The sequence below is a fragment of the Oncorhynchus nerka genome, linkage group LG27 (assembly GCF_034236695.1).
Source record: "Oncorhynchus nerka isolate Pitt River linkage group LG27, Oner_Uvic_2.0, whole genome shotgun sequence".
Lineage (NCBI taxonomy): Eukaryota > Metazoa > Chordata > Actinopteri > Salmoniformes > Salmonidae > Oncorhynchus > Oncorhynchus nerka.
The window spans coordinates 27,315,607-27,338,582 of NC_088422.1; the positions used below are offsets into that span (position 1 = coordinate 27,315,607).

General features: G+C 40.8%; 1 protein-coding gene across 1 annotated transcript; it reads right to left on the reverse strand.

The window, feature by feature from the left end:
- Positions 1 to 254: 254 nt before the first annotated feature.
- LOC115111018 (calcium-binding protein 1-like) lies at positions 255 to 18,766 on the reverse strand. The gene is made up of 7 exons (XM_029636905.2): positions 17,755 to 18,766; positions 2,536 to 2,566; positions 2,280 to 2,423; positions 2,059 to 2,168; positions 1,855 to 1,929; positions 1,675 to 1,747; positions 255 to 1,129 (listed from the first exon to the last, which is right to left on the reverse strand). The coding sequence occupies exons 1-7, from the start codon at positions 18,454 to 18,456 to the stop codon at positions 1,104 to 1,106; spliced, it is 1,161 nt and encodes a 386-aa protein (XP_029492765.1). The 5' UTR covers positions 18,457 to 18,766; the 3' UTR covers positions 255 to 1,103.
- Positions 18,767 to 22,976: the final 4,210 nt, after the last annotated feature.

Genomic DNA, 22,976 nt, shown 5'->3' on the forward strand with positions numbered 1-22,976 from the left:
CTAGACCTATTGCTCTGTATTGTTTATCCATATGCAAAAAATGAAAAGGAAGGTTTGATGTGTCAGTCCAATGTCCTTGTGAAACACTTCTTCACTTCACAGAAGCCCCTAGTATGGGCCCTTTACATGTTTGTCTGGTATTGCAATAGTTCAATCTGTCTCTTCTTTCCTGGCTTCACACCATATAGCTATTTCCCTGGGACTTATTGCAACACTGGAAAAAAAAACAGGTTCACAAGTAGACATTTATTTTTAGTAGATTGCGTGGCCTACTATATACATTAGACAATGTATTACATTTACTGTCACACCCATACAGATAATACTATATTTAAAATTAGGTTTGTCTCTGGCATGCATAAAAACAGCACAATGACAAACTAGGACTCTGCTATTTATTTGTCAAACTGTACAGACAGACAGACAGACAGACAGACAGACAGACAGACAGACAGACAGACAGACAAGATACTGTACACATAAACCATCATGTTTATGCACTGCACACAAATGTGAAGAAAAGCTACTATTTTCCAGATCTGGGAAAAGCTTGTTTGCTGAGGTCCTCTTAGCTCTTGCTTGTCCCATAAACCCAGTGCATTAGAGAGGATCTGGTGCTTTTATGGTGCTGGGTAAACACAGTGATCACCTCACAAAAGATCACAGTGACAAACACACACACAAATAAGACTCTGCTTTTCTCACTCTATTACTCAAACTTGAAGAACATATCAGTAGTCACAAGTAATATTGCCATTTAAAGGTTGAGAAACAAAACTTGCCTAAACAGCAGGCTACACACAAGTGTATACAGTTCGTGGAGGGTTAATAGTGCGGAAACCATTAGCAGGTCAGTCTGTAAGCTACAGTAGAACCTGTCTAAGTTGGAATGTGGGGCTTTTAGGGAAGAACACTATTTTGAGCAGTACTGTGGTCTTCCATTTCTACTTAGAGGTAAGGTCTTTAATTCCAGTTTCTCTCAGGAAAAGATAGCTCAGAGGTCCAAGTATTTACTCCGTTTTGCTCATTCAATGATGATGACAAAGGGGCTGAGGTTCACATTCAGAATAATTAACTTGAAGCCATATCGACCATTCCTCCTCTCAGCGGGACATCATTCGTACAAACTCTGTGAAAAGAGAGGATAAGACCTGTCAAATTTTAGAAGTTCAGTCTGTGTGTGTGTGTGTGTTAAAATATGCATAGGACATGCAGACTGTGTGAAAGTCAACAGTATCATATGTTACTGCACGTCTATATTTGAGTCACAGTGACCAGTGGGGCCCCATAGTTGTCTGCAGCCGACAGACATATTGAATACTGTATCATAATGCATTTACCAGTTTAAGGATTGGGGTATAGGGATTGTGTTCTCGCTGTTATAAGGAAAACACAGGAGGAGACCACACTTTCCTTACATGGTTGAAACAGGCCGTTTGCAAATGTCAAAGCTATTTGAAGCTTTGCCAGAAAGTGGATAAAAGGAAAGAAATATCATGAAATTGAAGAGTAAGGAAGACCAGTTGACATCAAGCGTTTATGAAGCACTCCTGTCCCATTATCTGAAGACTAGCTTGCACACAGCATGAATAGCAAAATCTCTAGCTATTACAATATTGTCTGTGATTTTATTATTCTGTTGGTATAGATAAAAAAAACTCTGCATCAGCTTACCTTCAAAGTCAACATGCCCATCACCATTCAAGTCGATGTCCCTCAGGATATCTTCTAAGTCCTTGTGGCCAACCTACAGTCCAGTAACAAAGGAGGAATACGTGTGTGTAAAACAAAGTTTTTAGTAGTGATGCATACATCGATTAAGCCGCTCAGACAGACTTCATTCTGTAACCTCACCTGTTGTCCCAGCAACTTCCTCATGGCTTCTCTCAGCTCAGATGTGCTTATCGCTCCATCACCATTGGTGTCAAACTTCATGAGGGAAAAAACAAATGATCACATTCATAATCCAGAGCATGAAATATTAGACCGACAGGCAATAGAACTACTTTTCTCCATAATCACCCTCTCCTCCCTCTCTCTGGCAATCCAGTTCCTCACCTCTTTGAAGGCATCTCTCAGTTCTTTTACACCAATCATATCTGCAGTTTCAGCGAGAAGTTTGGGGCCCATCAACTCCACAAAATCCTCAAAGTCAACATGACCTCCCACTTGCCAAAAAGAGAAGGGACAAGGGAGAACATGTTAGGGGGGGGGGGGATTAGCAAACCATGGTGTAATGCACCTGTACTGCAAATATCTAGACTAGGGCACACTCTTACAATTCATGTTGATCTGTTGGCTCAGTTCTATCAACTCCATTTCAGTAGGCATGTATCCCATGGTTCTCATACAGTTTCCCAGGTCTTTACAGCTGATGAAACCATCTTTGTCCTTATCAAACTCCTTAAAAGCATCCCGCAACTCTGCAGAGAGAACACAGAGAAAGATTACTCTCCTGTAATCTGAAAACTCATGCCACTACCAGAGACGCAACTACAGAGACAAGCACAGGAACATTAATGAAAAACAACTTACCATCAATCTCCTCTGGCCTCAGGTCTCTGTCCTATTGGGGCAAAGAAGACAGTGTCAGTGTAATCAGAACTTCAAATCAAATTAAGTTATTAACAATTAATAAATAAAGATTATTAAGTTGTTTAGAGATAACAATTGTCAAAGTCCATCATATTATATTCCTACACTATCTGATGTTAACAATCCCAGGAACATAGCAACTTCAAAAGGTGAATCTGCGGTCTGGGCCATGATAATCCTCTATCTATTCTGGTGGAACTCAAGCAAGGGACAATAGCTATATAGTCACTGGAATGCTTTCAAACATCTTAATGACTCCCATTCAGACTGTTCCCAGCGTCATCAGAGACAGAGCACAACCGGGAAACGCATGTCTTTCAGTCTGCAAGGAATGTAGCTATGTTCTTTTTTTCAGCTCTTGCTTATAATGAAAGCAACCTTTAAAGGATATAGAGGACAGAGAGAGAGAGACATATCCCAGAACCCTTAGGGGTTAATCTGCAGGGAGAAGTGTAAACACAGTGGCCTGAAGAAATACATTTGGTTAAACATCAAACGGCCATCAGAATCCTAAATTAATCCAATAATGGAACAAACTGCAGGGGTTTCTTTTGACATCAGTCACAACACAAACATATAATGTAAAAGAAAGAGGGTCGACCAAGGAGTACAGTAGCCCCAGGTAGGTAAGTCCCTGTTTGCGGTCTCATCCACATATTTGTAGTTTATCTGCCAAACACATCATGTCTGGTTACATTTACACACACACACACACACACACACACACACAAAGCATTAAGAACACCTGCTCTTTCCATGACATAGACTGACCAGGTGAATCCAGGTGAAAGCTATGATCCCATTTTGATGTCACTTGTTAAATCCACATCAATCAGTGTAGATGAAGCGGAGGATACAGGTTAAAGAAGGATTTTTAAGCCTTGAGATAATACACATAGATTGTGTATGTGTGCCATTCATACTGTGAATGGGCAACACAAAAGATGTAAGTGCCTTTGAACGGGGTTTGGTAGTAGGTGCCAGGCGTACAGGTTTGTGTCAAGAAACTGCAATGCTGCTGGGTTTTTCACGCTCAACAGTTTCCCATGTGTATCAAGAATGGTCCACCACCCAAAGGACATTCAGGCAACTTGACACAACTGTGGGATGCATTGGAGTCAATATGGGGTAGCATCCTTGTGGAATGCTTTCGACAGCTTGTAGAGTCCATGCCAGACGAATTGAGGCTGTTCTGAGGGCAAAAGGGGGTGCAACTCATAATTAGAAAGGTGTTCTTAATGTTTGGTATATTCAGTGCATATGTGTTTGTGTGTGTCCAGACTTACTTACAGCCTGCCTGATATCGGCCTGGCTCTTGAGCAGGAAGATGCAGGTGGGCCCCATAATGTTGTGAATGAGAGCGCAGTTTTGTGCTAGGGTTATGAGCGGCTCCTGATAGGCCCCTCAAATGGGGAGGCCCCTTTCATCACAGGACTGCACCACCTCTGTACTGCCTCCTGTCTTCCTGGACCAGCTTTCCAGGGGGGGCAGGGGGGTTTGGGTATAGGGGGACAGAGACAGTGTTAGAGACGCGTAGTCAACAGCAGCTTCGGGACAGAATGAACTCAGAGGTAGAGCTGAGAGGGAGTAGTAAGTCAATTTGACGTGTATAGCGTCAGTGAGTCTCTAATTTCTCAAAAATCTACATTTCATTTTACCTTTATTTAACCAGGCAAGTCAGTTAAGAACAAATTCTTATTTTCAATGACGGCCTAGGAACAGTGGGTTAACTGCCTGTTCAGGGGCAGAAACATGCCTTGTCAAATAAATCTGATAGAAAAAACAAACATTGTAAGGGCTGTAGTGCATAATATCCTTTCATATGAACGACCTGCTCAATGTGTTTAGGACCCTACCTTTGACCTGTTAATTATGTCATGTTGCAGTCATGTTGTAATACTTATCAGTCAGTAGCTTGTGCTGCTTGCTACTTTTTTATCAAATTTCCTTTATGCTAGTCTAGCAGGAATTATCAACAGCTTTAACACCCAAAAGCCCTCTCCTGTTTAATAAATTACTCCCATTCATCCTACTCCCACTTCCTAATTTATTAAAGTGATTTTTTTTTACATAAACCTTTCACACAGCAAACACGACTGATTGCAATAGTTATAGTAGATCTGCTAATGCTGCCAGCGGGATGGGGGTGTGTTAGCAAGCTTGTTGGCACATCAGTGGAGACTTTTACAGTGCTTGTTATCAGTAACGTCACACTTGCTGTCAGTAAAATGTGTTCTAAATGTGTTCTAAATGTGAATGTTTTAGTGTGTGTGTGTTTGAGACAGAGAGAGGGAGAGAGAGAGAGAGAGAGAGAGACGGCGTAAAAGAGAGGGGTGGAGGGACTTTATATCCACATCAATAAAAAAGTGTGGACAACTTTCCATTCTTTCATCATAACAGTTTACTGGTCACATCATGTAGACTGACACTTGAGACCTATACACTGTCAAAACGACAGTAAGCACACACATGGGGGAAGGTGAGAATAGTGGATGAAAGGCAGAGAATAGATGGAAGAGAAGATACTTTCTTTCAGTGAACTAGGACTGCACTCACACGTGTATTCCATTTAACTCTTAATCCTCTACTAGAACCTGGATCTGCTTCTAGAACCTGGATCTGCAACTAGAACCTGGATATGTCCATCATTCTACACTGATGCCCAAGACCGACCATTTGTGCCAAAGACTTCACTTGGCACAAATGGTCGGAGCATGTTTCAAGAGGCAGGCCATAGGTATAAATAGTCATGGTAAGAGGCATTGTGAAAGTAGTAGATGTAGTAGATGTCCCCAAAAATGTTTTGCTGTCATGAGTGAAATATAATTGCAAAAACGTGGCCTGTCATGAGTAGACAACCAGTATAAAAATACTCTTCATCGCTTTGTAAACTAATTTACACAGATGAAGAGCTCTACAGTCTACAAACTGTTATGAACTTTACTGTATATGTAATAAATCAATGACAAGTGACTTGTTCTTCTTCTAGTAATACAGTACCAGTCAAAAGTTTGGACACACCTACTCATTCAAGGGTTTTTCTTTATTTTTACTATTTTCTGCATTGTAGAATACTATGAAATAACACATATGGAATCATTCAGTAATGAAAAAAGTGTTAAACAAGTCAAAATATATTATATATTCTTCAAAGAAGCCACCATTTTCCTTGATGACAGCTTTGCACACTCTTGGCATTCTCTCAACCAGCTTCACGAGGAATGCTTTTCTAACAGTCTTGAAGGAGTTCCCACATATGCTGAGCACTTGTTGTCTGCTTTTCCTTTACACTGCGGTCCAACTCATCCCAAAACATCTCAATTGGGTTGAGGTCAGGTGATTGTGGAGGTCAGGTCATCTGATGCAGCACTCCATCACTCTGCTTGGTCAAATAGCCCTTACACAGCCTGGAGGTGTGCTTTGCGTCATTGTCCTGTTGAAAAACAAATGACAGTCCCACCCAAGCGCAAACCAGATGGGATGACGTATCACTGCAGAATGCTGTAGTAGCCACGCTGGTTAAGTGTGCCTTGAATTCTAAATAAATCACTGACAGTACCACCAGCAAAGTACCCCCACACCATCACACCTACTCCTCCATGCTTCACCGTGGGAACCACACATGCAAAGATCATACGTTCATCTACTCTGCGTCTCACAAAGACACGGCGGGTGGAACCAAAAATCTCAAACTTGGACTCATCAGACCAAAGGACAGATTTCCACTGGTCTAATGTCCAATGCTCGTGTTTCTTGGCCCAAGCAAGTCTCTTCTTATTATTGGTGTCCTTTAGTAGTCGTTTCTTTCCAACAATCCGACCATAAAGGCCTGATTCACACAGTCTCCTCTGAACAGTGGATGTTGAGATGTGTCTGTTACTTGAATTCTGTGAACCCCTGTTTTACACTGCTGATACTCTCTGTTTATCATATATGCATAGTCACTTTAACTATACATTCATGTACATACTACCTCAATTGGCCAGACTAACCAGTGCTCCCGCACATTGGCTAACCGGGCTATCTGCATTGTGTCCCACCACCAGCCAACCCCTCTCTGTTCATCATATATGCATAGTCACTTAAACCATACCTACATGTACATACTACCTCAATAAGCCTGACTAACAGGTGTCTGTATATAGCCTTGCAACTGTTATTTTCAAATGTCTTTTTACTGTTGTTTTATTTCTTTACTTACCTACAAACACACCTTTTTTTAAACTATTTTTTATTTTTCCGCACTATTGGTTAGAGCCTGTAAGTAAACATTTCACTGTAAGGTCTACACCTGTTGTATTCGGCACATGTGACAAATAAACTTTGATTTGAACTTATCTTCTGCAGCAGAGGTAACTCTGGGTCTTCCTTTCCTGTGGCGATCCTCATGAGAGCCAGTTTCATCATAAAGCTTGATGGTTTTTGCGACTGCACTTGAAGAAACTTCCAAAGTTCTTGAAATCTTCCCGATTGACTGACCTTCATGTCTTAAAGTAATGATGGGCTATTGTTTCTCTTTGCCTATTTGAGCTGTTCTTGACAAACTATGGTCTTGAGCGGTGTTTGAATACCCATAATAACATACTGTATACAACATACTTAATGAGTATATACTATATACTATTATTTCATTTTAGTATACTGTAAAGGAACAGTATCGTTTCAGTTGAGCATACTAGCGATTCGCCTGTTAACCGGAAGTTGATGGTGTTGCTATGCAACCTCTTGCTAGCTTGTTTGCATAACAAATGACAAGCTAGACATTTTATGATGTCGAGTGTGTTTTCATGTTATCCAGATTGTTGGTGACTGTAACTGTGCTGCTGGATACAATTTAATTACTCTTTTTTTGGCAACTTTTACTGACACTCTGACTCTGGCACACTATGAAATCGGAGTAGATAGCCAGAATTAACAATGTCCATTGAGAACGCACAACACTTAGCTAAGAATTACGTGAATAATCAAGTCAATACATGTTGGGTAGTTATTTAGCATATAGTTAATATACTGCTTGGCAAGTTTGATGTATTAGCCAACTAGGTAACTAGCTAACTAGCTACCGGCACATACTTCTGTAATGCTATGCGTTTCATAAGGATAGCATAGCTAACAAATTGTCAGCCAACATAACGTGTAACCTAACTTATTTGAAAAGTAATTTATTTATTACATTGCTTAACATTTTCTTAAAATTTGACATAATTAGTTAAAGCAATGCATTTGTAACCACTCTCATCGGACATTGGCTGCATATTTTCCACCATTTTCTTCAAATCTAAAAATGTGAAGCCACGTCCATTTTCTGAAGAATTGCATTATGGGCCCTTAAAGCATGGATTGAGTGTCCGCTGCTTGTATACTTCGTATTTTGGCAAATTTAGTACGACATCCGTGAACTTTTGGCATACTAACAATATCCATACAATGACCAATAAGCATACTACGTCGCAAATAGTATGGTTAGTGCGGTTAGTATGAGTACAGCTCTGGTCTTATACCAAATAGGGCTATCTTCTGTATACCACCACTAGCTTGTCACAACACAACTGATTGGCGCATTAAGAAGGAAAGAAATTCCACAAATTAACTTTTAACAAGGCACACCTGTTAATTGAAATGCATTCCAGGTGGTTGAGCTGGTTGAGAGGATGCCAAGAATGTGCAAAGCTGTCATCAAAGCAAAGGGTGGCTACTTTGAAGAATCTCAAATATAAAATATATTTTGATTTGTTATAACACTTTTTTTGGTTACTACATGATTCCATATGTGTGATTTCATAGCTTTGATGTCTTCACTATTATTCTACAATGTAGAAAATAGTAAAAAATAAAGAACATCCCTGGAATCAGTAGGTGTGTCCAAACGTTTGACTGGTACTGTATATTTGACATAATTGTCAGGTGGTAGATTAAAACACAATAAGCAGTGGATAGTAACAAAATAAAGTCTCCTCATCAGAGCAACAGTTTCACACTCCAACTGTAAATATGAATGTTCCTAAATACACCACACAGTAGTAAAGGCAGTTCTACAAATTAGGTGCAGTAAAAAAAACTTTCACATTTAATCACTTTTCCAATTAGCATATCTCTGTACAGCATTTTGTACAAATTGTGAAATAGTCCAGCACATGGGAACAGACACAAGACATAGAGGATAGACAGCTGCAGAGGTAGAGCACATGCGCTATAGTCAGGGTTGGGTAGGTAACTTTGTAAATGTAATCTGTTAGTTACTAGTTACCTGTCCAAAATTGTAAACAGTAACGTAACTTTTGGACTACCAAAACTCAGTAACGTAATCTGATTACTTCAGACTACTTTACCCCTAAGAGGCATTCAAAGAACACAAAAAGGATCCATCAAATGCATTTGGTGTGTCATCATTGCGGTCTCTGACTTTTCAATGCTGAATTGAATGTCATTAATAAAACAGAAAAGTGTCATAATGTTTTTTTTTCTTCTCGCAAGCATCCTTTCTGAATTTAAAAGTAATCCAAGAAGTAATCATTTACTTTTTCAAATGTATATGTAATCTGATTTCAATATTTTTTTCTGGTAACGTATCCGTACAGTTACAGTATTTTATCATCAGATTACATGTCACTGATTACATGTAATCAATTACTCCTCAACCCTGGCTACAGTGAATCACATTAAATACAACCTTACCTTTTTGGAGAGGATTCTAAAAGGAGATTTTACACAGTTCCCAATGGTAGAAAACAAGGGGTTGCACCAGACTTAAAAAGACCACAAGGGTCTTTCTGAGAGGGCTTGGAGGAGAGGAGAGTTAACACAGGTTTGAGGTAGAGCCATGTGGATAGAGGTCGAGAGCTTCAAGATTCTTGGTGTCCACATCACCAACAAACTATCATGGTCCAAACACACCAAGACAGTCGTGAAGTGTGCACGACAATGCCTATTCTCCCTCAGGAGACAGAAAAGATTTGGCATGGGTACTCAGATCCTCAAAAGGTTCTACAGCTGCACCATCAAGAGCACACCTGGTTGCATCACTGCCTGGTATGGCAACTGGTCGGCATCTGACCACAATGCGCTACAGAGGGTAGTGTGTACAGCCCAATACATCACTGGGGCCAAGCTTCCTGCTATATGCAGGACCTGTATACCAGGTGGTGTCAGAGGCACTAAAAATGGTCAAAGACTCCAGCCACCCAAGTCATAGACTGTTCTCTCTGCTACCGCATGCTAAGCGGTACAGGACCGCCAAGTCTAGGTCCAAATGGCTCCTTAACAGCATCTACCCTCAAGCCACAAGACTGCTGAACAGTTAATCAAATGTCTACCCAGACTAATTGAATTGACCCCTCATTTTTTTTTTCATGCTGCTGCTACTCGCTGTTTATTATCTATACATAGTCACTTTACCCCTACCTACACTACCATTCAAAAGTTTGGGGTCAATTAGAAATGTCCTTGTTTTCCATGAAAACATACATCAACAGAGTTGCAAAATGAATGGGAAATATAGTCAAGACGTTGACATGGTTATAAATAATGATTTTTAATTGAATTAATAATTGTGTCCTTCAAACTTCTCTTTCATCAAATAATCCTCAATTTGCAGCAATTACAGCCTTGCAGACCTTTGACATTCTAGTTATCAATTTGTTGAGGTAATCTGAAGAGATTTCCTCCCATGCTTCCTGAAGCACCTCCCACAAATTGGAATGGCTTGATTGGCACTTCTTATGTACCATACGGACAAGCTGCTCCCACAACAGCTCAATAGGGTTGACATCCGGTGACTGTGCTGGCCACTCCATTATAGACAGAATACCAGCTGACTGCTTCTTCCCTAAAAAGTTATTGCATAGTTTGGAGCTGTGCTTGGGTCATTGTCCTGTTGTAGGAGGAAATTGGCTCCAATTAAGTGCCATCCACAGGGTATGGCATGGCATGGCGTTGCAAAATGGAATGATAGCCTTCCTTCTTCAAGATCCCTTTTACCCTGTACACATCTTCCACTTTACCACCACCAAAGCACCCCCAGACCATCACATTGCCTCCACCATGCTTGATAGATGGCGTCAAGCACTCCTCCAGCATCTTTTCATTTTTTCTGCGTCTCACGAATGTTCTTCTTTGTGATCCGAACACCTCAAACTTAGATTAGTCTGTCTATAACACTTTTTCCCAATCTACATCTGTCCAGTGTCTGTTTTCTTTTGCCCATCTTAATCTTTTATTTTTATTGGCCAGTCTGAGATATGGCTTTTTCTTTGCAACTCTGCCTAGAAGGCCAGCATCCCGGAGTCACCTCTTCACTGTTGACGTTGAGACTGGTGTTTTGCGGGTATTATTTAATGAAGCTGCCAGTTGAGGACTTGTGGGGAATCTGTTTCTCAAACTGGACACTCTAACGTACTTCTCCTCTTGCTCAGTTGTGCACCTTCCACTCCTCTTTCTATTCTGGTTAGGGCCAGTGTGCGCTGTTCTGTGAAGGGAGTAGTACACAGCGTTGTACGAGATCTTCTGTTTCTTGGCAATTTCTCACATGGAATAGCCTTCATTTCTCAGAACAAGAATAGACTGACGAGTTTCAGAAGACCATTATTTGTTTCTGGCCATTTTGAGCCTGTAATCAAACCCACAAATGCTGATGCTCCAGATACTCAACTAGTCTAAAGAAGGCCAGTTTTAATGCTTCTTTAAAATCAGAACCACAGTTTTCAGCTGTGCTAACAGGGTTTTCTAATGATCAATTAGCCTTTTAAAACGATAAACTTGGATTAGCTAACACAACTTGCCATTGGAACACGTGTAGATATTCCATAAAAAATCTGCCGTTTCCAGCTACAATAGTCATTTACAACATTAACAATGTCTACACTGTATTTCGGATCAATTTGATGTTATTTTAATGGACAAAAAAATAGCTTTTCTTTAAAAAACAAGGACATTTCTAAGTGACCCCAAACTTTTGAAAAGTAGTGTACATGTAGGGAGGGAGGGAGGGAGGGAGAAGTAAGAGGAGGGAGGGAGGGAGGGAGGGAGAAGTAAGAGGAAGAAGGAGTAAGAGGGAGGGAACAAGAGATGGAAAAGGGGGAAAGGGGGAGGTAGATCCAACTTTCCCATGAAATGCACAAGCTGAAACAAATAATGCAGAGAGAAGATGCCGATCCTTTACCCACATAGTCTCCTTCCGTCTCTCTCAAAACACATGACACATTCCATTACCTACAAAAACATACAGGATTCTAATCAGCAGGAAGGTTGTGCAGAGATATTTAGGGGGCAGCAGGTGTTTAAAAAAAGGCACATCTGTCTAAAAGCGGCAGGATACCATTTTCTGGCACATATAAAGAATGCAAGCTTGACTAAACAACATCAACAATGTTAAGCAAATATATAACAAAATGAGGATAATATGCAGGGAAATTGGCAAAAGTATTTGTAACAATGTTTTTAGGTTTAGGTGGGACTAATAGTAATTCATGGTTTAATTAATGGATTATTATATACTGCTGTGCCATTGAGTGTTTTTAATTCCACTTTCTCTCAACTGCCAAGCCATGAAAATGATCCCTGACTGTTATAGTACTGATGAATAAAGTAGTAGATCGCTACACCTCAATAATTTTGTCTTTCAGGCGTATCAGAGGGGGCAATTTGCACTACGGTTGGTTGCACTGCCATTGATATCACAGTTATCACTGTGAGACAAATACAACATGCCGCACTCATTTATTGTGCCATTTCCTTAAATTGTTCATCAATAGGCTATAAATGTAAAACCAGTTAAATATGCAGCTACTTTGGGAGACAGGCAATGAGAATTGGCTGACACGTTGGATGACAGTGAAACACGCAGATGGTGTAAGTTATTTGTAAAAAATCTCTGATATAACCTTCCTCCCTCACACTCTCTCTCTCTCAGGTGATGATTAATCTTGGTAGGAGCATATTTAGCTAATGTAGCACTCTTTCTCAGAGTCATGGTGAACTTCAGAACACATCACACATCTGATCAGTGTCATGCATAGGTGTAATAGGTGGCAGGGAAGTCAGGCGCAGGAGAGTCAAATGGAGTGTAAAATGGAGTCTTTTAATAAAGTCCACGGAGTATGCTCCATAACACTAAATGTACACAAACAAACAAACAGGGGTACGAGGACCCGACGCGCACCTATACAACAATCACACTACACTGACAAATAAAACAATCTCTGACAAAGACATGAGGGGAAACAGAGGGTTAAATACACAACAGGTAATGAATGGGATTGAAAACAGGTGTGTGGGAAGACAAGACAAAACCAATGGAAAATTAAAAAAGGATCAATGATGGCTAGAAGACCGGTGACGTCGAACGCCGAGCACCGCCCGTACAAGGAGGGGCAACGACTTCGGTAGAAGTCGTGACAATCAATGCCATTATTTGGTTTGCTTACATCATGTTAGCATCATGCAAATGTGTACGCATGCACATCCACATGTAAACAGTACACATCAAACTCTGTTCAATTTCACACCTGGTTTTAAACTCTAGATGGAACTGACTATAAAATGACACAGTTCCTTTAATTGTGCCTGTAAATAACGAATTGTATATATACAGGTACACCGGAGATGAATACATTTTTCTGCTCAACTGTCACCTGGCTCTCCCCCTCCCAGCTCCACCACTCTGTAGACAATGACAAGGTCACACTGACCTAACAGATACAGAGCCAAATGAACAGAGAACGTCATGGAAGGGGAGGGGACATTGGAGCATTGGATTAATTTTGGAACATTCTGTTATACCGGTAGTCTGTAAGAAAAAAAAGCAACTAGGTAGAATGAGATGGCTGCTTTATTTGTCTCAGAAACATTGTGTCTTATAACACATGCTACATTGGGATCTAATAGAAGATGTGTTACGCTTCTCCCTGTGTCTCACCACCTCTCAATTAACGTGTCATAAAGAGCTGATTCATATTGCGCTTATGTTTCACTGGCACACACTTCCTGACTGACTCACAGATGACAGGGAAAACACACGAGAGAAAAAACAAATATGGAAATAGATTGACTGCTGAGCTGAGGGTTGTCACAAAGACCCACTGACTTCATTGTTAGGAGCACCAAAGCTTCAGTTTGCAAACGCTCAGCAAAAACACAAAAGGAAACTAATTAAACATTGAGAACACATAATATGCTCCACCTAATCCGCAGGACACTTATTGAATAGATTATAACCAAAGTATGAGGCATAGCATATCACAACACACCATCACCATACAAGTCAAGAGTGATCCACAAAGTCAAGAGCCCATTCCATGATGCCGCACACTCCCAATGACAGACCAATACCAACTTCCTCTTTATGAACACTAAGTACCCCAGTCTGCAGAAGGGTCAGCACCACTATGTTTACAGAGCAGGGACACAAATCATTCTCTAATATAGGAATGTTTTCTGATCTAATCATGTTTCATTTTGAGCAATACTAATACATTATCAGTGTCCTCTAGCGTAAAGTGTCATTATAATGCCTGAATGTAGTTACTACTAGAGGTCGACCATGTCACGTTCGTTATAAGGATCGGACCAAAGCGCAGCGTGGTATGCGTACATTCTTATTTATTTAAAGAATGAAACACTGAACAAACTAACAAAATAACAAAACGAAATGTGAAGCTATACAAATGAGTGCTGACAGGCAACTACACATAGACAAGATCCCACAAACACCAAAGGGAAATGGCTCCCTAAACATGATCCCCAATCAGAGACAACGATAAACAGCTGCCTCTGATTGGGAACCATATCAGGCCACCATAGACATACAAATCACCTAGACCTACAAAAACCTTACACATACAAAAAAACCTAGACAATGCAAAAACTAGCGTACCCACCCTAGTCACGCCCTGACCTAACCAAAATATAATATCTACGGTCAGAGCGTGACAGACCAATTATGATTTTCCACGCCGATACCGATACTGATTATTGGAAGACCAAAAAAAGCTGATACCGATTAAATTGGACAATTTTATTTATTTATTTGTAATAATGACAATTACAACGATACTGAATGAACACTTATTTTAACTTAATATAATATATGAATAAAAATACATTTAGCCTCAAATAAAAAATCAAACATGTTCAATTTGGTTGAAATAATGCAAAAACAAAGTGTTGGAGAAGAAAGTAAAAGTGCAATATGTGCCATGTAAGAAAGCTAACGTTTAAGTTCCTTGCTCAGAACATGAGAACATATGAAAGCTGGTGGTTCCTTTTAACATGAGTCTTCAATATTCCCAGGTAAGAAGTTTTAGGTTGTAGTTATTATAGGAATTATAGGACTATTTCTCTCTATACAATTTGTATTTCATATACCTTTGACTATTGGATGTTCTTATAGGCACTTTAGTATTGCCAGTGTAACAGTATAGCTTCCGTCCCTCTACTCGCTCCTACCTGGGCTCGAACCAGGAACACAATGACAACAGCCACCCTCGAAGCAGCGTTACCCATGCAGAGCAAGGGGAACAACTACTCCAAGTCTCAGAGTGAGTGACGTTTGAAACGCTATTAGTGCACACCCCGCTAACTAGCTAGACATTTCACATTTGTTACACCAGCCTAATCTCGGGAGTTGATAGGCTTGAAGTCATAAACAGCACAATGCTTGAAGCACAGCGACGAGCTGCTGGCAAAACGCACAAAAGTGCTGTTTGAATGAATGCTTACGAGCCTGCTGGTGTCTACCATCGCTCAGTCAGACTGCTCTATCAAATCATAGACTTAATTATAACATAATAACACACAGAAATACGAGCCTTAGGTCATTAATATGGTAGAATCCGGAAACTATCATCTTGAATTCAAAATGTTTATTCTTTCAGTGAAATACGGAACCGTTACGTATTTTATCTAACGGGTGGCATCCATAAGTCTAAATATTCCTGTTTACATTGCACAACCTTCAATGTTATGTCATAATTACGTACATTTCTGGCAAATTAGTTCGCAATGAGCCAGGCGGCCCAAACAGTTGCATATAGCCTGACTCTGCGTGCAATGAACGCAAGAGAAATTACACAATTTCACCTGGTTAATATTGCCTGCTAACCTGGATTTATTTGTGCTAAATATGCAGGTTTAAAAATATATACTTCTGTGTATTGATTTTAAGAAAGGCATTGATGTTTATGGTTAGGTACAGTCGTGCAACGATTGTGCTTTTTTCGCAAATGCGCTTTTGTTAAATCATCCCCTGTTTGGCGAAGTTGGCTGTCTTTGTTAGGAAGAAATAGTCTTCATACAGTTTGCAATGAGCTAGGCGGCCCAAACTGCTGCATATACCCTGACTCTGTTGCAGGAGAAGTGACACCATTTTTGCTAGTTAAAATAAATTCATGTTAGCAGGCAATATTAACTAAATATGCAGGTTTAAAATATATATACTTGTGTATTGATTTTAAGAAAGGCATTGATGTTTATGGTTAGGTACACGTTGGAGCAACGTTGGAACAACGACAGTCCTTTTTTGCGAATGCCACCGCATCGATTATATGCAACGCAGGACACGCTAGATAAACTAGTAATATCAACAACCATGTGTAGTTAACTTGTGATTGATTGATTGATTGTTTTTATAAGATAAGTTTAATGCTAGCTAGCAACTTACCTTGGATTCTTACTGCATTCGCGTAACAGGCAGGCTCCTCGTGGAGTGCAATGTAATCAGGTGGTTAGAGCGTTGGACTAGTTAACCGTAAGGTTGCCAGATTGAATCCCCGAGCTGACAAGGTATAAAGCTGTCGTTCTGCCCCTGAACAAGGCAGTTAACCCACCGTTCCTTGAAAATAAGAATGTGTTCTTAACTGACTTGCCTAGTTAAATAAAGGTGTAAAAAAACACAGATTTTTGATTGTTATGAAAACTTGAAATCGGCCCTAATTAATTGGCCATTAGGATTAATCGGTCGACCTCTAGTTACTACTGTATTCCATGTGGCTTATAAGCATCAACGGTAGTTGACATATTTTGACATTTACACAACCATCCTAAAACAATTGCTTGAGCTATAGATAGGCATATCTAAACACCAGTAAATCGACTATGTGAAGGCCTATGTCACTATGGAGATTAAGCTCTGTGCATGAATAATAATTGGCTATTTATTTCTGGGCAATAATTTGAATATCTATAAACACATCCAGCACATGTTTGGAAAACACCTGTTCGGAGCGCAGTGACATCTGTGAGGAACATCTAACATCCTTTCATCGTGACGAGATACTTCAAAGTGACTAGGCTACCTTCAACGTGACTAGGCTACCTTCATCGTAACTAGGCTACCTTCAAACAGCAAAATACAAAAAAGATAGTTATATATTTTTAAATCAATGTATTTATGAATATGCAAATCACATTGATTTCAGTGTCATACAAATGGACACTTCAGAAGCGTTCTACTCTGTATCTCTCTCTCTCTCTCTCCTCTGCCTCTCTCATTCCAATGTGTAGGCCTACTACTGTACATCCATGCTGAGAAACCATCAATCGAGACATGGCTTTATATGGCAATGTGTGTAGCTGTGAATATTACAGAGGCAGAGAAATCTGGAACGTAAGGCTAAATCACCTGTGACATCATGGTACATGTGAGGATAACAATTTGCGCACCAAATGTGGCCATTACATTTCTGGATAATTGTATGTGAAATGTACAATGAGGACAGCCTATATGGTTCCCTTTTCACAGTTCATTAACATAGGAGCTCTAATAAGAAGACACACTGAAGCCCTCTGTGCTTTCAGAGACAAGCTCATCCATTAATAATGTCATTGATTTACTGGGCTCAGTGAGCCAGGCATATTCAATGGCTGTATGATTCCACTACAAGACAGTAATGTGACCCTCAAATACTATAGTTTTCATGCACTATCAATTACATTCAGACTACTACCTCTAGCTGAGATCAATACTCTGATAATGGTAGGCTTTCTCCCTCTTAAGAAATAGCCTACATATTACTAGGCTAAATAGGCCTTATTGATTATGAAACTATTTGAAGAAGCTTAGCCTATAATTTGTGATTGCAAGTGAATTACTATTTTTCATAATTAAGGAATTATTTTAATTAACAATTTAATGTGTATTATGTTTTAGGCAAGGGTCTTTCTTACCTGTCCAAAAACCGAGTTGAGAATTGGCCGCAAAAAGTCAGATTCACAAGATGCTGCGCTGGACCTTCGAGAGCGGTGAGAGGATCGGCTGGATACGGGGATAGGCGAGGAGGAAGCTGGGGACGGGATGCTGGCATCCACGCTAGCAGACGAACTGGCCCTTGTATGGTCCCTCGATTCAAACAAGAGCGCGGTGTCGTCTTTGCAGTCTGAGTGAGGCTGCATGCCTATTCTGGGGTCTAAACGGGTAGGGTGAGTGTGGCTGTGGTGTTGTGCAGCTGGCTGGTCGTCCCGGGTCGTTTTCCGGTGGTGTCGGTGATGCTTGGATGACTTGCAGCGTTCTCTCACACCTCGAACCACACCATGTTGCTCAGATGGGTCATCCTGGGAGTGGGCGGCGGGAACGTTGCCATGTGGGGCGTGGGGCTGGCTCTTACTAGCTCGGGTCGTCGCCCTATTCCGGGTACCGAGGAGCGAGGGGTGGCACAGGGGTCTCCTCGCAGTAACGTCGCACTCTGCCGACCAGAAAGACTCCTCTGCGGCATTGCTGCTCACTTGACTTGCAGCTGGACGGTGGTGATGATGATGATGATTTCGGTCGGTTCCTGTCGTACGTTCAGGGAAGTGTGTCGATCTTCCGCTTGCCGATGAAGATTTCAGCAATGAGGTCTTGGATTCGGATTTGGGAAAAGAGGAGCTCATGATTGTCTTGCTTCTAGTCTCGTTTCACCCGGTTAACCTACTCATTGCCGTTTAGTTACCCATCAAATATGTCATTTTCTCATATTGTCGGCCCTCGTAAGGTAACAACAACACCATAGCTGCCTTCAAAAGCTATCCTTAAAAGTTGCATTTTACCAACCTGATTGCTATGTGGCCCGGCCGCTGATGTAGGGCGCGCGCAGACGCGTAACCAAAATCATAGTGATGAGAGAGAGCACGATGTTCACGTCGCGTCATCCTGTCACTAATGTGAACGTCCCTGGAACCCTGAATTTACCGTGCGTGTTCTATTGTGGGAGGACCAAACACCGTGCTCATAAATGATTGCGGTAGGCTATGCTGTCTTCAATTGGAATGGGTCATAATTCAGCAGTAAATGTCAATGCCCATCTCTCGGTTGCCAGCTATGGTAGGCTACATCTCTATTGATTTAAACAGAGAGGGCAAAACTCCAAAATGAATGCAGATAATATGGATATGGAAACCCATTTCCTCCACCATTTTTTGAAAGTTCCAAGGCAGTAGTTTATATCTCAATTAATCAAATATTTTTTGGATAACAATTAAGTACCTTACTGTAATTGTTTACAATTAAAATGGTCAAAAATAAACAAAAATAGCTTCTTAGCAAAGATCACTTTCTGGAAGGGGTCTGAGTGGGGAGGGGGAAACTGAAAACAAGCTGTTATTGGCAGAGAGATTTGGAACTCTCTTTCTTATTGGTCTGTTAATTTACCACCTGGTGATGTCAACAGGCAGGCCAAAACTCCATCCCACCAAAACAGGGAGAAATTTCAGGTGGTCTTTTCAAACAGCTCTTACACTAAAAGGTCATTATCATAATTCTCACAATTTCACATATTATTCCAACCTCATAGTGTGGAAATATATATAAAGCACAAGACGATCACGTTTTTTGACTGCACTGGGCCTTTAAATGTCAATACTATCTAAAAGTTGAGATAGTAGCCAATGTAAACATTGAGATACCCAAGTAACATTTTTTAGATACTAACCTACCTCAAAATGTTGAGATAGTAGATCATAGAGGATATGTTTCTTAATTTGTAACATTGTGTGGCGATTTCCATCTATCCACGTTGACATTGCAGAGATCAGCACAGTGGGACCGCTATCAAGTGTGTGGTGAGCTGGCATTTTCCCCAGCAGTTTTGATTTGATGTAATAAAACATATTGACACAAAGCCATTAAATATGGACAAAGTAATGTTGTTTAGACTGATTTGCCTCATGATTTGTCAAATCGTGTACAATTAATCTGTGCTTCAGTCTGATCAACTGTAGCCTACTGATAACAACCACAGTTGCAGGTAGCCTAGAGCAGGGTTTCCCAAACTCGGTCCTGGGCCCCCCAGCCAAAGAGCCAAAGAGACAACTGCGTTTGTACAATAGAGCCAACAGGGCTAAGCTTGCTTTATGCAGGGTTGCATCACGTAGGCCTTTAAATCTGTAATTGAAAAGTTACTCACACAGTATTTAATCACTAATGTTGATTGATTAATTCCAGTCAATCATTTTGTATTGAAAAGTACTAGGTAACCTAGCCACCTGAAATTTGAATATTAACAACATTTGATCACATTCGCATTTTCTTTTAACACAAATAAATTGGCATATTTTATGCTATAAATACAGTACATGGCTTAGTCTATATATTAAGGATGTTAAAATCAAATGTTATTGGTCACATACACATATTTAGCAGATGTTATTGCGAGTGTAGCGAGATGCTTGTGTAGCGACATGCTTGTGTTCCTAGCTCCAACAGTGCAGTAATATCTAACAATTCACAACAATACACACAAATCTCAAAGTAAAAGAATGGAATTAAGAAATATATAAATATAAGGATCAGCAATGTCGGAGTGGCATTGACTACACTACAGTAGAATACAGTATATACATCACAGGAGGCTGCTGAGGGCAGAACGGCTCATCATAATGTCCAGAACAGAGAAAATGGAATGGCATCAATCCCCTTGAATCCATGTGTTTGCTGTATTTGATACCATTCCACTAATTCCACTCCCGTCATTAACACAAGCCCCTTCTCCCAAATTAAGGTGCCACCAACCTCCTGTGATATACATATGAAATTAGTAAAACAGTATGTAAACATTATTAAAGTGACCAGTGTTCCATTATTAAAATGATCAGTGATTCCCTGTCTATGTACATAGGGCAGCAACCTCTAAGGTGCAGGGTTGACTAACCGGGTGGTAGCCTGCTAGGGACAGTGACTAAGTTCAGAGCAAGGTACTGGGTGGAGTCTGGCTAGTGATGGCTATTTAACAGTCTGATGACCCAGCTTTGATGCACCTGTAGAGAAGAGTGCATAGGCTTCTCTAGGCTACTGCAGCTGTGGTTGTTATCAGTAGGCTACAGTTGACCAGACTACAGTAGGCTACAGCTGATAGATAGTATCTAAACATTTCGAGATACTATCTAAAAATGTCGAGATACTATCTTGAGATTTTGACTGACAAATCTCAAAATCTTTAAATAGTATCAACAGGAATGGGCTTCCATACATATTAACTGTCAACTACCTCCTACTTGCATGAATATTGATGTTGCTATGCACATATTGATTCTTGCCAAAAGCTTCCTCTATGCTCGTGTAACGGGAGTCAGTTTGTTGCTAATAGCTTCCCCCAATGTCTGACTGTCCCATACGGGGCTTGAACCAGCGATCCCCTGCTTCGCAGCACACGTGACTGCCTTTCTTGACAACCCAAAAACTACAGATTGGAAGGCTCCATCCTCAACATTTCAAGCTAGCTGTGTAGTGATCTTACGATATGTTCTTAACTACGTTACACATTATCAACTGCATTTATGGACCATTGGAGTGGGTCTAGGGTTTCTGGCATGGTTGGGTTGATGTGAGCCATGACCAGACTTTCAAAGTACTTCATGACTACCGACGTGAGTGCTACAGGGCGGTAATCATTTAGGCAGGTTACCTTCGCTTTCTTGGGCACAGGGAGACTATGGTCTGTTTGAAACATGTACTGTAGGTATTACAGATTCGGCCAGGGAGAGGTTGAAAATGGCAGTGAAGACACTTGCCAGTTGGTCCGCGCATGCTTTGAGTACACATCCTGGTAATATGTCTGGCCCCGCGGCTTTGTGAATGTTGACCTGTTTAAAGGTATTGCTCACATTGGCTACGGAGAGCGTGATCACACAGTTGTCCGGAACAGCTGGTGAGCTCATGCATGCTTTAGTGTTGCTTGCCTCAAAGCGAGCATAAAAGGCATTTAGCTCGTCTGGTCGGCTCGCGTCACTGGGCAGCTCGTGGCTGGGTTTCCCTTTGTAGTCCGCAATAGTTTTCAAGCCCTGCCACATCCAACGAGTGTCAGAGCTGGTGTAGTAGGATTCAATCTTAGTCCTGAATTGGTGCTTTGCCTGTTTGAGGGTTCGTCTGAGGGCATAGCGGGATTTCTTATAAGCATCCGGATTAGTGTCCGACCCCTTGAAAGTGGCAGCTCAGTGCAGATGTTGCCTGTAATCCATGGCTTCTGGTTGGGAAATGTCAGTACGGTCACTGTGGGGACGATGTTGTCGATGCACTTATTGATGAAGCTGGTGACTGAGGTGGTATACTCCTCAATGTGGATAAATCACGGAACATATTCCAGTCTGTGCTAACAAAACAGTCCTGTAGCGTAGCATCCGTGTCATCTGACCACTTCCGTATTGAGCGAGTCACTGGTACTTCCTCCTTTAGTTTTTGCTTGTAAGCAGGAATCAGGAGGATAGAATTATGGTCAGATTTGCCAAATGGAGGGCGAGGGAGAGCTTTGTATGCGTCTCTGTGTGTGGAGAAAAGGTGGTCTAGTTTTTTTCAAACCTGTGATTGCGCATGTGACATGCTGGAATAAATTAGGAAAACGGATTTAAGTTTGCCTGCATTAAAGTCCCCGGCCACTAGGAGCGCCACTTCTGGATGAGCATTTTCTTCTTTGCTTATGGCCTTATACAGATCGTTGAGTGCAGTCTTAGTGGCAGCATCGGTTTGTGGTGGTTAATAGATGGCTACGAATAATATAGATGTGAACTCTCTTGGTAGATAGTGTGGTCTACAGATAATCATGAGGTATTCTACCTCAGGCGAGCAATACCTTGACATTTCTTTAATATTAGACATCGTGCACCAGCAGTTATTGACAAATAGACACACATCCCCGCCCCTCGTCTTACCAGAAATGTTATTATTCTGCTGGATGTGTAAAGCACAAACAGGGAAAGATTTGCATACTGTATGTTATGGTCTTGTGAAGGCCAACTGAATTCTGGCAAATAATATGTTATTTTATCTCAGCATGTCTACAGGTTTTGCCTTCTTCCTGTTTTTGTTTGCTTGGAAATGTTGATACTGGAGACTGTTATCAGAAGAAACTGTAACATAGCATTTATAGTGGCTAAGAAATGGATTGCTATTAATTGGAAGGTTGGTTATCCTCTCACAGTGT